General features: G+C 45.4%; 2 protein-coding genes and 2 non-coding genes across 4 annotated transcripts; all 4 read left to right on the forward strand.

The window, feature by feature from the left end:
• Nucleotides 1-1,610: 1,610 nt before the first annotated feature.
• Nucleotides 1,611-7,266, forward strand: klf11a (Kruppel like factor 11a). The gene is made up of 4 exons (XM_030344944.1): nt 1,611-1,794; nt 4,280-4,534; nt 4,806-5,841; nt 6,122-7,266. Exons 2-4 carry the CDS (start codon nt 4,289-4,291, stop codon nt 6,415-6,417), a joined length of 1,578 nt encoding a protein of 525 aa, XP_030200804.1. The 5' UTR covers nt 1,611-1,794; nt 4,280-4,288; the 3' UTR covers nt 6,418-7,266.
• Nucleotides 7,267-9,215: 1,949 nt separating this feature from the next.
• On the forward strand, nt 9,216-12,929 carry LOC115534183 (ribonucleoside-diphosphate reductase subunit M2). Its single transcript, XM_030344945.1, has 10 exons — nt 9,216-9,528; nt 9,734-9,802; nt 10,128-10,268; nt 10,396-10,512; nt 10,627-10,760; nt 10,836-10,930; nt 11,019-11,152; nt 11,350-11,454; nt 11,755-11,868; nt 12,399-12,929. The coding sequence occupies exons 1-10, from the start codon at nt 9,289-9,291 to the stop codon at nt 12,549-12,551; spliced, it is 1,302 nt and encodes a 433-aa protein (XP_030200805.1). The 5' UTR covers nt 9,216-9,288; the 3' UTR covers nt 12,552-12,929.
• On the forward strand, nt 11,502-11,640 carry LOC115534956 (small nucleolar RNA SNORD94). The gene has a single exon (XR_003974412.1). It is a non-coding gene; the product is annotated as a small nucleolar RNA SNORD94 (small nucleolar RNA).
• Nucleotides 12,090-12,228, forward strand: LOC115534955 (small nucleolar RNA SNORD94). The gene has a single exon (XR_003974411.1). It is a non-coding gene; the product is annotated as a small nucleolar RNA SNORD94 (small nucleolar RNA).
• Nucleotides 12,930-14,769: the final 1,840 nt, after the last annotated feature.

A 14,769-nucleotide genomic window follows, 5' to 3' on the forward strand; every position in this document is an offset into this window, starting at 1 on the left:
TTGTGTTTGTGCATGTCAGTGTGTGTGTGCATATCACTCTGTGTGTGTTCAGTCTGATACATCACATAGGCTCCTTTAAGGGGTTAATGTACAGCCACAACAAAGAGGGGGAGGGGATGGGTGGTGTGGGGTTGGGGGTGTTAGGGTGAGTGGGCTGTGGGGGAGAAGAGGAGGCTTGGGTGGGGGTTTAGCTCGGCTCCCCTCGTTTGTCCCCGCCCAGGAATTCTTCATAGAAGAGGCTGTTTACAACCTGAGCGCGAGCAGAGACAGGAGTCCCTGAGTTCATTGCAAGCCAAGGGGAGGGGGTGAGCAAGGGGGCGTGGCCCGTCTCTCTGATTGGCTGGGGAGGAGGGAGAAGGGAGAGGCGGACACGGGTTGGCGGGTTCTATGTGCGCGTGTGTGCGCGTTCGTTTGTGTGTGTGTGGTGTGCGTCTGAGAGCGCTCGTGCATGTGTGTGTGTATGTACGTGTAAGAGAGAGGGCTCGTGCACATGTTAGCGTCTGTTGTGTGTGTGGTATATCATCACAAGAGACCGGAAAATCGTACAGGAAGAAGACAATGAGAAAATATGTTTGGAATCGTTGCCTTTTTTTGTATTTTCGTCCGTTGGGTCCTCAACATATTTTCTCTTTTCCTTGTCTCTCCCCCTCTCACAAAACACTATTTTTTGCCTGAGTAGGAACGGCTGAATTGGCAGCCGTCGTTGCCATGTTTAGACTGTCATTTCCAAGACTATTTAACATTAATTAACACAGTTAATCTCTTTTCTTTAATAATTTCTAGGGTGTTTTATTTTATTTTAAAAGTTTGTTGGTGCAAGTGACATGACGAGAAAGAGCTTTTGTTCAAAATACATAAAACAGTGAAATAAATCTATTGATTAGCAATCTAGTATTTTTAAAACATTGATTTCGATAGACACGTCGATTAGGCTACATAATGACTTGACGATAGACAGTCGTTTTAGCATAGCGCTCAGGCCCATCAATGATTTTTATTATTATTCGTTTGTTCGCAGTTGGTTGTTGCATGCATCAAGCATGAGTTGACGTCGTGCTCAACCTTTTGTTTTTAGACTTTCTTCCTATTCAATAACAGCTTCATATAGGCCTAGTCTCCCCCTTGTTTACGTGACAGCCACCTACTTACAGGGATATGTTACTCATAAAAAATAGAGCGTGCCAGGCAGTCAGTAATGCAGACTTAAGTCGTGCGTTGTTTATATCCTGAAATGAACCCTGTCAACCAGCCCGATCCTTATTACAGTATTTCCACTAGTCCCGTTCTTTGTGCGCACGCCCGTCCCACTCTGCGCATGGGGTGCGCGCTCTTGGCAACGGCAGCGAGACGCGTGCATAGTGTCTCTCGGTTCCGCCTGCTCGCGCCGCTCCAACCTTTCCCCCAGTTCCAGCGCGCCGGGTTCAGCGGGTTTACTCTGACACCACTGACTCCTGCGGCACGCCCCCCAACAGCCACGCACCCCGATGTGACCAATGGGATTGCGATCACGTACTGATCACGCAGCGCCCTTCCCCCGATTGGCCCGAATCCGCTACACCTTTGTTTTTGATTGGTAACATGTTACCACCCGCCAGACTGCTCTGAATTTTGTTTCTGTGTTTTTTTTCCCCTCTCTCGTCGCCTCGTTTGATTCACTCAGCTGAAGCCAGTCTCCGCTATTAGAGGAGGCTCGCGGCTTATTATTGACTAGCCTCTTCTGTAGTTTGTATTAATACCTCTGTATGCCCACTTTTACGGCGCAAAGTAGCCTTCTACACCATTTAGGTCTGTGAGGTAAGTGGATTAAACTGACTATTTTGTACGTTTTGTGTTCACTCTATATTGAATTAAGTTGTTAACGTGTTATAGCAGAGAAACTGGCTGTTTTTATTTAAACAATGATGCATAATTTGCAAACTATACCGAGACAGGGAAATATGTTCTAGACGCGCTTTTTAACACGAAAACTGTATTTTTGGGTTGGTGCTGCCAGTTTATTTAAGGTCACATATTTATTGCACCAAACTGGAGATCAGCGGGGGGAATCAGAGCGTTACTATCAAGTCCAAACAGTTGCATCATTGCAACACTGTATTAAAGTTGGTTTGTAGAATACTGTTTTGCAAAAGCAACGTAAAATAGGTTGCTCAATATGCGGATACACGTTATACTATGATGTGGTTCTGTAATGGAAGAGTGATGACAAGTGTTGTAGAATGCTTCACATGCCAGAAACCAAAACTGCTTGCTGACATGTTGTAATGTTTTTCGTATTGAACGCAATATTTTTTTAATGAAGTCTATAGAATTGATATTGGTATAGATGGATACAATATCTGGTATTTGGTCTATTATTTGTCCTATTTTGGTATGGCTTCATTAACACAAATTTCCCTCAGCATTGTTCGAGATAGAGATGTGTTGTAGAACAGATTTACTTTGTTTTCCAAACTACTTCCTGGTGCGAGCTTCTGCCCTCGTGCGGTCTATGCATGTTAATTGTGTGCGCGTGAGTGTGAGTGTTCGTGCCTTCCTGCGTGCGTGCCGAGTTGGCGCGCTCGTGTGTGTGTGTGTGTGTGTGTGTGTGTGTGTGTGTGTGTGTGTGTGTGTGTGTGTGTGTGTGTGTGTGTGTGTGTGTGTGTGTGTGTGTGTGTGTGTGTGTGGGGTACGGGAGGCGGTTTCGGTGATCTGGCACACAGCTTTCGTGTCTATTCTTGGGTGATGGGAGGTTCCCTCTCCCACCAAGTCCAACGCTATGCGAGACACTGGGTGTACCCGCGGTCTCATGGCACTACTGCAGTAAGGGCCCCCTCTCGAGGTCTCCCTCTGGCTCTCTTCCCCACCCCCTCTCTGGGCTTCACCCCTACAGCTGAGCATTCACCAGATGCCAGCCAACTTAACGGTGTGTGGAGGTTGGAAGCTTTTGTTCCCCTCACACGCCCCAGCCGCTGTGCTGCTTACCAGGGACTTTACCTCAGATAGCCTCTCCTCAACCCCACCCCCTCCTCTATAGCCCAGCCCAGCACTGTTGTATATTGGCATCCACGAGTCTGGACCAACCACACCGATGCCGTCACTGCAATAAAATGACATCCCCCCCTTCCTCCCAATCAACCCCCCCTCCCAATCCCCCCGTAAGACTATATGGGAGTATACTAAAGTTTGTTCTTCTTTTTCTCTCCCTCCTGTTCTCGCTCCTTGAACTGACAGTATTGGCCATGGTATATCGACCAGACCAGGTGCAGTTAAGCTGCGTGCTTAACAGGGGTGGTTAACGTGTGGACAGGCGAACAGTTCAGCTGAGTGTGTGAACAACAGGAGTCTTGAGGGCTTGGCCGTCACCATGAGGGTGGAGTGGGCTAAGGTACACAATGTACTTTCATGACATGTAATAGGTGGCTCTGATAGGTACCTCACGTATTCCCAGATCAATATCCGGTGTGAGTAGATTTGTGTCTTTATGGGCTTTTTAGGCTTCGGAAACCCGTAGTAAGTCATTGTTTGCCTCCCTCAATCATTCGGTGTCCTCAAATGAACCAGAATCAAAACAGTGTGGAGGGAATGTAGAGGGCTTTGTTAGGGTTGTCTGCTGCCATCTGCAGCCAGACTTTGGGGATTTCTCTCTGAGCGAGGAAATGGCTGCTCGTATTTTTTAATAAGTCGAATAAGTTGTTTCAGCTGTTGAGCTCCGGACTCTTGTTTTTTTTTTTTTTGGTTTTCATCAAGGGTTTGTCTGTTACTTTGGGCGGATTGTATGACGACAAGGATCTGGATCCATCTCCACTGACACGGTGGTGCAGTGGAAGTCACACGCCTATGGCAGCCACCTGGTTCTGGGTTCAGGCGCTGTCCCGGCTCCGGGGGCCGCTCTGTGTGGAGTTGGCGTGTTTGCTCTCTGTGTTCACAAACTTTCTCCCTTGGGAGAAGTGGTTTCCTTTTTTTTTCTTCGCCAAAGTCCCGCCTGTTAGGGTACTCAGCCGGATCTGAATCTGACACTCGGTCGAGGCCTTTCCTTTGTAAATAAAGGGAAGGTATTCTATTGTCTTGGGTTTTTCAATCCCAGCTAAAATAAGTCCAGGGTTCGAACCCCCAAAATCCTAATTAGGATGCCCCCTTGAGCAAGATGACCCCTACCTGCTCATTGGTGCATCTGAGAGTCAGTCACTTTAAACATGTCTGCATGATTACAAAATAGTGAAGGAATAGAAAAAGGAAAGGAAAGAATCCTTCTCCAATCAGAATTGGGCTAACGTGCAATGTCATCTTGTGTCCCCTCCAGGCTGATCTGATGCACCAGCGTGCGGTTCTGACCATGGAGCAGGCCCGGTGGGTGGCCCGGCCCACCAGCTGCAACAGCGGCACCGTGGAGTACCACGACCTGGAGGCAGCCGAGGCCCTGGTCAGCATGAGCTTCTGGGGTCAAGGGTCACACAAGCCGCGCCCGCTGACCCCCACCTCAGACTCATGCGACTCCATCCATTTGCAACCGGAAGCGGCAGACACTCCAAAAGACCTCGTTGCACTTTCCACCCTGGTAAGGGAAAATCACTGTCATAGAGCCACCAGGCACTTTCCATTCATGCATATGAATGGCACCCCCTCTGGTGAAACAGGGGGCACTACAGTAGCATTGTTTCTGATTGGATCAATCTAAATTACTCATTTGATCCAATCAGAAAACAGCAAGTACTGAACCTTGTTTGTTTTCCCCTGGATTGATTGAGTGTTTGTGTGCCTTATGAACCTATAATCACGTAGAAACTGTGGGTCACACTCTCTATCTTCGGTGTCCTTCTCTCTTCTAGTGTATGACTCCACCCCACAGTCCGAGCTTCTCCGAGACCTCCACCACAACCACAACCACTATCCTCAATACCACCACCACCTCCTGCTCCTCTGTGAGCAGCACCGTCGCCAGGCCAGTGCTGCCCAGGCCCCGGGTCTCCTCCGGCCCCCTCCCTCGCACAAGCCCCCCACAGGCGGGTCTGGGCCGGGGGCCTTATCCCGGCAGCACCCTGACATCGGAGCCCTCTGAGTTGGGTTCAGCCGAGGGGCCGGCCATGACCCCTGGAAGGGCCATGGTCACCAGCGTCATCCGACACACCGCAGATCGCTCCTTGCCCAGCCACAGAACGGCCCCGGCCTCTTCCCCCTGCCAGCAGCCGGGGGGCCCCACACAGCGGACCCTCTGCCCCACGGGGCCCGCCCCACAACCACCGCTCCAGATCTTCCAGATCAAAGAGGATACGGCCAGGGGTCCGTGCGCCATGGACACCTCGGATGGCTCTCTTCCTTCGTCACCCGAGAGCCCCTCCTCCTCCTCCTCCTCCTCTTCCTCCTCTGTGGTTTCCCTGGTTCACTCGCCCCCCTCGGTGTCTTCCTACCAGCCCTCGCCCTCCCCCCCAGCCGCGCTCCCCAGCTCCCCGGTCCTGTGCCAGGTGTACCCGGTGAGGGGGAGGTCCGGGATGATCTCGGCCTTCGTCCAGGCTCCAGTGCAGGTTCAGGCCCCGGGGGGGCCCAAGCCCATCCTGCCCCAGTCGTCTCCCTCCTTCCCTCAGCAGCTCCTAGTGGGCTCCTCGGTCACCCAGGGCACCGTGATGTTCGTGGTGCCCCAGAGCTCCGTGTCGCAGGCCCCCCAGGGCGCACAGCAGGTCATGACCCTGGGCAACACCAAGCTCCTCCCCCTGGCGCCAGCTCCTGTTTACATGGCGACGGGGCAGAACGGCGGCCCGTCGCAGGCCGACTTTTCCCGCCGGCGGAACTACGTGTGTAACTTCCCCGGGTGCAAGAAGACGTACTTCAAGAGTTCCCACCTCAAGGCTCACCTCCGAACCCACACTGGTGAGTGGCCTCGCAACAGATTTCAACGATCTCTTTTTTTTATTTATACTATCTATTTCGGCATTATTTATTAATTCACACTATTGCACGAACATACATTTTTAATAAGAAATCAGTCAATATATTTTCCATAAAGTTCAAAGTCCAAGGCTTCAACGGTTATTTTTAGCTGGCATATTAAAAGGCAACCCATAAAAAATGTGAATTGAGCACTGTGCCGTCCCCTTGAGGAGTGTGTCTTTATCATCATATTGTTAACGACGACGGGTTTCTTCTTCAGGTGAAAAACCCTTCAGCTGCCACTGGGAGGGCTGCGACAAAAAGTTTGCACGTTCCGACGAACTCTCCCGGCACCGGCGGACGCACACCGGAGAGAAGAAGTTTGTGTGCAACGTGTGCGAGCGGCGCTTCATGCGCAGCGACCACCTGACGAAACACGCCCGCCGCCACATCACTACCAAGAGGGCGTCGTCGTGGCCAACCGAAACGCGTGACCTCAACAAAATGCCGCTGCCCAAGACCCAGGCCAGGACCTCTCCGCATCCTGTTGGCGTTCTGGTGCCCAGCACAAACTAACTCAAAAAAACATACAAAGACTATAAGGCGACCAGGTGGGGAATACTGGTAAAGATCCACCCGGGCCTGGCTATTGTCTGTAAATCTTCTCCAGCTGTATCCGTCAGCTATAGGACCCAGCCACTCAATGGCCCGTACTTTTTTATATAACTGAAATAACTGATATCACAACTGGCAGTTGAAGGATCAGGAATGGGAAAAGATGTTGGAACAGCGGGAAGGCAGTTTTGCTTGCTCAGGACATTTTTTTTCTCACCAACCACATGGAGAACAAGGACACATACAGACCAGGCTGCTATGAGTCATGGACAATTCACAGACAAAACTGACATTGCACTGGATTTTTTTGTATTATGCTTGTTTTGTACTCTTTACATACAGGTAATCATGTTTACTCAATGTTTATGTCATGTTTAGCAAATGTATGCACTCTTGTTTTTGCCAAAGCCTCTGTATTGTGCTTTTATTAGCCAAATGTTTTTCTTTTTTTGCTATTGTAAATAATGTACATGTATTGATATCTATATGAATGTTATGTGTATTCCATTCTGCATTTATTGATAGTACATTAATTATTTTATTGATATTTTAAAAATATCAGTGGACAGTATTCCTCACTGTGATACTACCTACCATCTTGCTTTATACAATATTATTTAATAAACTTTTGTTAAAAGTGCTGTTTTTGATAGTTTAATTTGGCCTATAGTGTCGCCAGTAAGAAAATACCTCATATTAAATGTTATTCTTAATAACATCTTTTATCAAAATAATCCCATTTCTGAATACTTGCCTGTAAGCAATGTTTAAGAATATGGCTTTTGTAATAAAATGCACCACTAAATCTGTCATGTTGTTGAGTAACTCTTTTTCACTAAACATTATATCAATGTCCTCAATCAAATTTTATCGAGGGCTTTTCATGCAAAACAGCAATGGTAAGTGCTTAACAAGAGAAATTACATCTAGAAATTGTTTTGAATATAAATGTATCTGAATCGAAGATTTAGGATTTGAGAGCCACAATACAACCAAGACAATAACACATTATTTAATCAGAAGAAAACGATAGTAATACAATAGGCTTGCGTTTTAAGATAAATACAATACATAAATAAAATCGGTAAAAGATATTCACCGATTTAAAAACTGAAAACCTCTAAATCCTCATTGTTCGGTCCAGGCTTATCGCCAATTTGAAGAGCAGCCTCCTCCAGCCTCGCTGGTCTTGCCATACCACCCAGTAACAAAGCTCAACGAATGGCATTCAAGCGTTGAGGGGGTGTGACCAATGGGATGCGACGACGATGAGCTGGGAGATCTGTTCACGTCAACGGCTGACTAAGCACCCGCCCATTTGCCTTACTGACCGACATTCAACCACGGTAAAAATTTGGCGCTGTAGCGCAATGAAATATCTAGATCCTTTGCTACAGCACCGCTTAGTGGCTGAAAATGATAACGCAGTATATTTACACGCATGGCTCAGTTGGAAAATAAAAATCCACAGGTTTATTAAAAAGTAATTGCCTGAAATAGTTATTCAGTGTTGCTCAAACGCACACAATAGATGTTCCTTGATTGATCTGAATAAAAAAGCTATTAGATCTAAGGGAAAACATTCTAAACCAATAATTTCATTTGACAGCACAGCTCGTTATAAAATCAGTTGGAAAGAGATGACGCGAGTTAGACAGAATAATTATTACCAGGATATTAAGCCCAAAACGTAAGGACGATGATTAATAGCCACAAGTTGAATAGCCAAAAGTTTTGTATCCCTGCAAAGCAAAAGGCCAAAATGAAACACGGTTCAACAGACTTAAATGCAGTTCTTTGTTAAAATCCAACTCTGCAGTCGTCATCTGTTAGAAGGGCGCTATTAACTATATGTGTAAAGCACTGCTTAACAGTGCCTCACATCCAAACTCTTGATATACATTTTCGACAACGTCATCGTGAAAAGGTTTGCTTGAATGTTGCATTGCTCGACTCCTCCTGGCCACTGGGTATCCCCTCCTCTCTCTCTGCAGAAACAAAGAAGCGCGCTTTAGACCCCGGAACTAGAATAGGACTGCAGCGAACAATAACAGCTGCTACTAAATAATACCTTAAGTGGGTAATTGTTAGGCTGATATAGTTTATATCTGACCAGCGTGACAGAATGACTCAATCGCTTGGATTCAAACGTAACATGCAAGGAACAATTGATCCTTCGACGATGGCTTTATTAAGAAACTGCAAGCCAATCTGTTAGCTGTCTTAACAGTGGCATACCCGACTTGGCTTCTCTTGAAAATGCCAAATTCGTTATGAAATAAGGATTCAGATGCTCATGCACGATGTGAATGAATTGTTGATCGATGTGACGAGACGTCAAGTAAATAAAGGCACATTATTGCAAAATCTAAAGAGCGAGACGGCGGGAAAAGCATTGTTTGCAAATACCACGATTTAGACATGTCATTGCCCATCAACATACAAGTTTATTCAGTGACTATATATGAAATAACTACCAGCTGTTTAGGCAAATGAAAACGATGTTATTTAACGAATAGGTTAAAGAATGCAGAAATTCATTTCTGAAACAGTTGTCATTTTAGACGATGGCGTTGCAGTTGAGGTCTTTTATATTATCTTAGGTTCTATTGTCTACATTTAAAGACTTGCATAAGGGCGCGTTTTACCCTTTCGTAACACTTTTTGGGGTTTTGTAACCACTTGGCGCTAACAAAGCATTTGAATCTCCCGCGGTGTGCGCTTTCGCGAAAGGCTTTCAACGAACCTGATTGGCTGATGCCAGTCCGCACCCTGGTCGTCATTGGGTTAGCGCCAATCTCCCTATAAATACAGGCAAAGAAAGCGAGGGCTATGTTCATTCAATCCTTTGCCTTCTATCCCGCGTATCTGTCTAATGTACCTAGCTTACATAGTAAAGGTTTAGTTAGAGTTTTAAACGTTTGTAATTTTATTATTTCATATTTATTTTTAAGAAGTCAGTCCATCAAACTAGTAACCATGCTTAACGCACGCTCTCATCTTTCCAAGAAGGACGAAAACATTATGTCCTCCGGGATGAACAGCATTTCTCTACAAGACAAGGAAAACACGGTAAGTTCAAATAATGTCCATGAAACCCGTAAAAGTAATGGTGATAAGCTAAACTCTTCAAACGTGATAGTGATTTCAATCGGGTCATCTTGAGCTGAAAAGTAAACGGAAATGGAGCCTGACTACTGAACTTTGCTCACCATTTTCAGCCATAACTGGTAATTCTGGATAATGACCGTCGTTGTGTTTTATATTTGCCTTTTAGCCCCCAAGTCTGAACAGCACCCGTATCCTGGCTTCTAGAACCGCGCGTAAAATATTCGACGACGCTGAGGTGAGTCTTCTTTCTAAAGCGATGGCAATCTAAAACTACCTGTAATTGGTTACGTGTACATTATATTCACCTTTCGAGCATTAAACCGCTCATTTTGTGTTCGCCATAATTCCGGCGCGAAGTCTTAACAATGCACAGCTGTAATTTGCAATGGCAAAGTGACCCCATTGTATACAACGCACGATAAAACAAGTATCCATGTTAACTTGAGCTTTACAATATTCTTAAACTATCCAATTATAGTAAACGTATGACAATTTGTTTACCGGCTTTAATGGTGACTGGAAAGTATCGGTCTTTAACTCATCTTTCTGTGCGCGTGTAGCCCAAAAAGCCGGTGAAGAGTAACGCAGACGAGCCTCTCCTGAGGGACAACCCCAGGCGATTCGTCATTTTCCCCATCCAGTACCACGATATCTGGCAAATGTACAAGAAAGCAGAGGCCTCTTTCTGGACGGCCGAAGAGGTAATTTATGCGTGTGGTACACAGATGGCATGAAGTTTATTACATGCGTTTTTAATTAAATTGATACTACCGATTTTTTTTAATCTTCTACAATACTTACGGAACTATTTATTTAATTATATTCCAGGTCGATCTGTCGAAGGACCTGCAGCACTGGGAGTCGCTGAAGGACGAGGAGAAGTACTTTGTCTCCCACGTCCTGGCCTTCTTCGCGGCAAGCGATGGCATAGTCAACGAGAACTTGGTAAGCCACGCAACATTTAAATGACCAATAAAATATAATTCATAGGCCACAGTTTTAAACTAAGCCAGCGGTGTAGTATTGCCACGTCTGACCAGTCTATTTTGTGACCACTAGGTGGAGCGCTTCAGCCAGGAAGTTCAGGTGACCGAGGCCCGCTGCTTCTACGGTTTCCAGATCGCCATGGAGAACATCCACTCTGAGATGTACAGCCTGCTCATAGATACCTACATCAAGGACTCCGCTCAGAGGTGGGGTGTAAAAAATGTTAAATTTTAATGTCCATTAAATTGAGCTACCTGTATCTAAAGGCAACTTTCCCTCAGGGATTACCTTTTCAATGCTATCGAGACACTACCCTGTGTCAAGAGGAAGGCAGACTGGGCCCTGAACTGGATCGGAAACAAGAATGCAGAGTTTGGTAAGCATCGATTTCTTAACACTATTCATTACGCCAAACTAAAGCTATGGCTGCTGGACCACATTACTGATCACGTTTGTTCATCTAGGTGAGCGAGTGGTTGCTTTCGCTGCTGTGGAAGGAATCTTCTTCTCTGGCTCGTTCGCCTCCATCTTCTGGCTGAAGAAGAGGGGGCTAATGCCCGGTCTGACTTTCTCCAATGAGCTCATCAGCAGGGATGAGGTGAGGAAATCACTTGCGTCGGATATCTTGTAGGAAGAGGTTTCAGGCTAGTAGAATTAGTGTGTGTGTGTGTGTGTGTGTGTGTATAGTTTTGAAGAATATGAAACTAGTTGAACTAGCTAATTCTGCTTCTTCAAAGCACGAGGAAATTTTTCAGCAAACTAAATGGTTTTGTAAATGTTATACTTTGTTCTCAGGGACTTCACTGCGACTTCGCCTGCTTGATGTTCAAACATCTGGTAAACAAGCCTTCTGAGAAGACGGTTTCCAACCTCATCAAGGATGCAGTAGCTATTGAGCAGGTTTGTTTGTTGGAAATAAGTAATGTATAATAGTGATCAGGACAGGCTTTGCCATGATGAGACGCGCAGGGGTACGGACCCCAGCCAGTAATGGGGGCTGGGTGCTGGCCTGGGTCCTCTGTCGGCGGGCATGTGGCCTACTGGCAGGGGATGGGTCAGCACGATACAGACGCTGGTCTGAGCAAAGCCGGGTCAAAACTTCATGCGGCAAATTATCAACTTTGAACATGGCATGTTCCAGTCATTTGGCTTGGATAATAAACCCCCCTTATCAAAAACTAATATCAATTATGTTTTCAGGAGTTCCTGACCGTAGCCCTGCCAGTGAAGCTGATTGGGATGAACTGTGACATGATGAAGCAGTACATTGAGTTTGTGGCGGACAGACTGATGTTGGAGCTTGGATTCAACAAGGTAAAAAGTGCCCCCTGTATTCAGATGTCATTGGTAACAACCGTTGCATGTTAATCCTTCGACATAAACCCCTAGTTTTCGGTTCTTTCTGAGTCAGAAAAACAGGAACGTTGACTCTGGTATAAGTGATTTAGCTGTCATCCATTGTCTGAATTCGCTGCAAGATAAAAAAAAAAATATGAGGTTGTTGGTCTGCATAAGGTAGTAACAAGGGTGACGGCTTTGCCATGATGAGACGCGCAGGGGTACGGACCCCAGCCAGTAATGGGGGCTGGGTGCTGGCCTGGGTCCTCTGTTGGCGGGCATGTGGCCTACTGGCAGGGGATGGGTCAGCACGATACAGACGCTGGTCTGAGCAAAGCCGGGTCAAAGAACTACTGAACATGTGTCCAATGTAGAGTTTCTGAGTAATCACATATGGGACATTTTAAAACGGTGCTAAACTTTAGCTATGTATTTACGTAAGCAAATGTTGGGATATGTAAACCTGATTAGCTTGTGGCTTAAACGTTGCTGTCTTTGTCACTCAGATCTACAAGGTGGAGAACCCCTTCGACTTCATGGAGAACATCTCGCTGGAGGGGAAGACCAACTTCTTCGAGAAGCGTGTGGGAGAGTACCAAAGGATGGGGGTCATGTCGGGTGCCACGGACAACACTTTCAGACTAGACGCTGACTTCTAGGAAGCCCCGGAACAGAAATATTGACTTTACGTGGGAGAGTCTTGGGTCCCACTGTACTTGAAATGGAGCCCATAACATCAGTTATGTTGGTGCACTTTATGTGATACTTTTTGAGCTTCTGCAAGCTGGCGGTTGCCATGAACGGCTGCGCTTGGGGCGGAAGGCTAGTCGTGGTGCCTTGAACTCTATATTTTACCGATCGGACCTCATGGCTGTGCCAGGTTAAACTTGCATTCTTGCAGCTACTACCCATAATTCTCCCCATGTAAACTAGTTGTATAGATGAATTAACTTGTGCATTACTTTAGTGTTTCTTATTTTTTCAATTGTGATTTCTTGCTGTACAGTTTTATATTTATAAAGTTTTTCCAATTTTAACTTCTGCGTGGTCATATTTTTAACTCATTGCATCACTAATGTGGGATTATGCCACCAATTATCTTTGGTGTGGTGACGATGGTACTACACTCGCACCCACTTTCTAGTCCCATGCCATTGGCTGGCTCTGCAGACCAGTTTCATTAAACTAGAAATGTGTGTTGTATAAATATCCAAACATTACCAACAACCCCAAGTTCATGCTGAATGCACACTATTCAATGCACCGAACATTCTGTTCTATAGAGTGGTGAAAAAAAACATCAACGTCATTCATGTTAAGTAAAAGGAAAAACCTTGGACACAAAGTTAACTGAGCCGTGCAGTAGGCCCTCTCGAAACATTTGTTTACGACTCCTTTCAGCTGGCATCAAGCCCCCAGGAACTACTTTCGCAATTCACCAGTGCTCAGCAGCCAAGCCTGGTCAAGGGGCCCAGAAGTAGATATCTTCGTTCACTCCAATACAAGTGGGGAACAGGAAAGGGTCTGCAATAAATGTCTATCAATCAAAGGCTCATTATCTTTATGCCATGTACTAAAAATGTAAGTTTTCTCTTTTCAAAGCGCCACCTCAAGCGTTTTATTAGCCGTTTTATGTTATTTTTTGCTGGAGATGGATGGGTGGGCAGCTGAAAGGAGTCGTGAAACAATTTTTTAGGCCTGGCATTCGAGAGGGCCTAGTGCACGGCTCTGTTAACTTCTTGTGTCTGAGATTTTTCCTTTTACTTAACATGAATGACGTTTTTCAGGGACTGTGGTGACTATCAAAGTGTTTGTGATAAAGGGATTTATAGACTGGTTCAGCTGCTGCTCAAAGACTCAAGTTAATCTGCTTGCGATCATTGCGATTCACCATTTATTGATTAATTTATTCAAAAGATCCAAAGACAAAGAGTGCATTACGGTATCATTTTTTTATAATATTGTTAATAGCCTAATAAAAAATTCAGTTGTGTTGGTATTTAATTTTTCATCTGCTTGTGTAGCTATGTTTGACAGTTAACAATGTTGGTGAAGGCCTATTACAAATATTTATGTAGGTAGGCTACTCCAACCTCGTTGCTGATCGATATGTAACCATTTATTTGTATATAAATGATTGATAGCATTTTTCGTAAATAGTTGGATGGAATCATTGAACTGTATTGTTTTCTAGGCCAACATAATTTGACTATGTTGGTATTATAATTTATATAGAGCAATCTTTCATATTTATGAAGTTAACTTATACTTCCATGGTCGGTAAACAATGCGACTGTCATCGCTCAGACCGAGTAAGGTCTCGCTGCAGCCTGTGGGACATGGACATCCAACGTCCAAGTGCTGTCACGTGACGACAAGATGGCGGACGCGGTGAGACTCCTTAGCTGTGTCCCAATTCCTCTACGAATAGTCAAATCTCCTAACCTTTAGGCCTCCTTTACTTAACCTTTGTAGAAAACGTCATCGGGTGAAGGAGAGATGAAAATGTGCTTCCTTTCGACATCGGAAAAGACAGCGCTGTTTACAATGAATTCGACTCCACTTTTCCTTACCGACGTCATTGCGCGACGGGGAGTATTGCTGACCTCTAGCGTTTCTACGATGGAACTACAGTTTTCCGAAGTTGGTCTACAACAGGGGTTCTCAAAGTTTTGACAGCTGGCTGGGGGGCAATTTAGGAACCCACAATTTGACTGAGGGCCGCCAAAGAAAAAAAATGTAGGCAGGATATATGGAAGCATATATGTAGCAAAATTCAAATGGCAATGCAATTTGCAATTACATTATGCAATTGACAATTCATTATGCAATTTTATAATGTAATTTGTAAATACGTTATTCAAAGTGTATTTTAAT

This window comes from Gadus morhua, chromosome 21 (assembly GCF_902167405.1).
Source record: "Gadus morhua chromosome 21, gadMor3.0, whole genome shotgun sequence".
NCBI lineage: Eukaryota > Metazoa > Chordata > Actinopteri > Gadiformes > Gadidae > Gadus > Gadus morhua.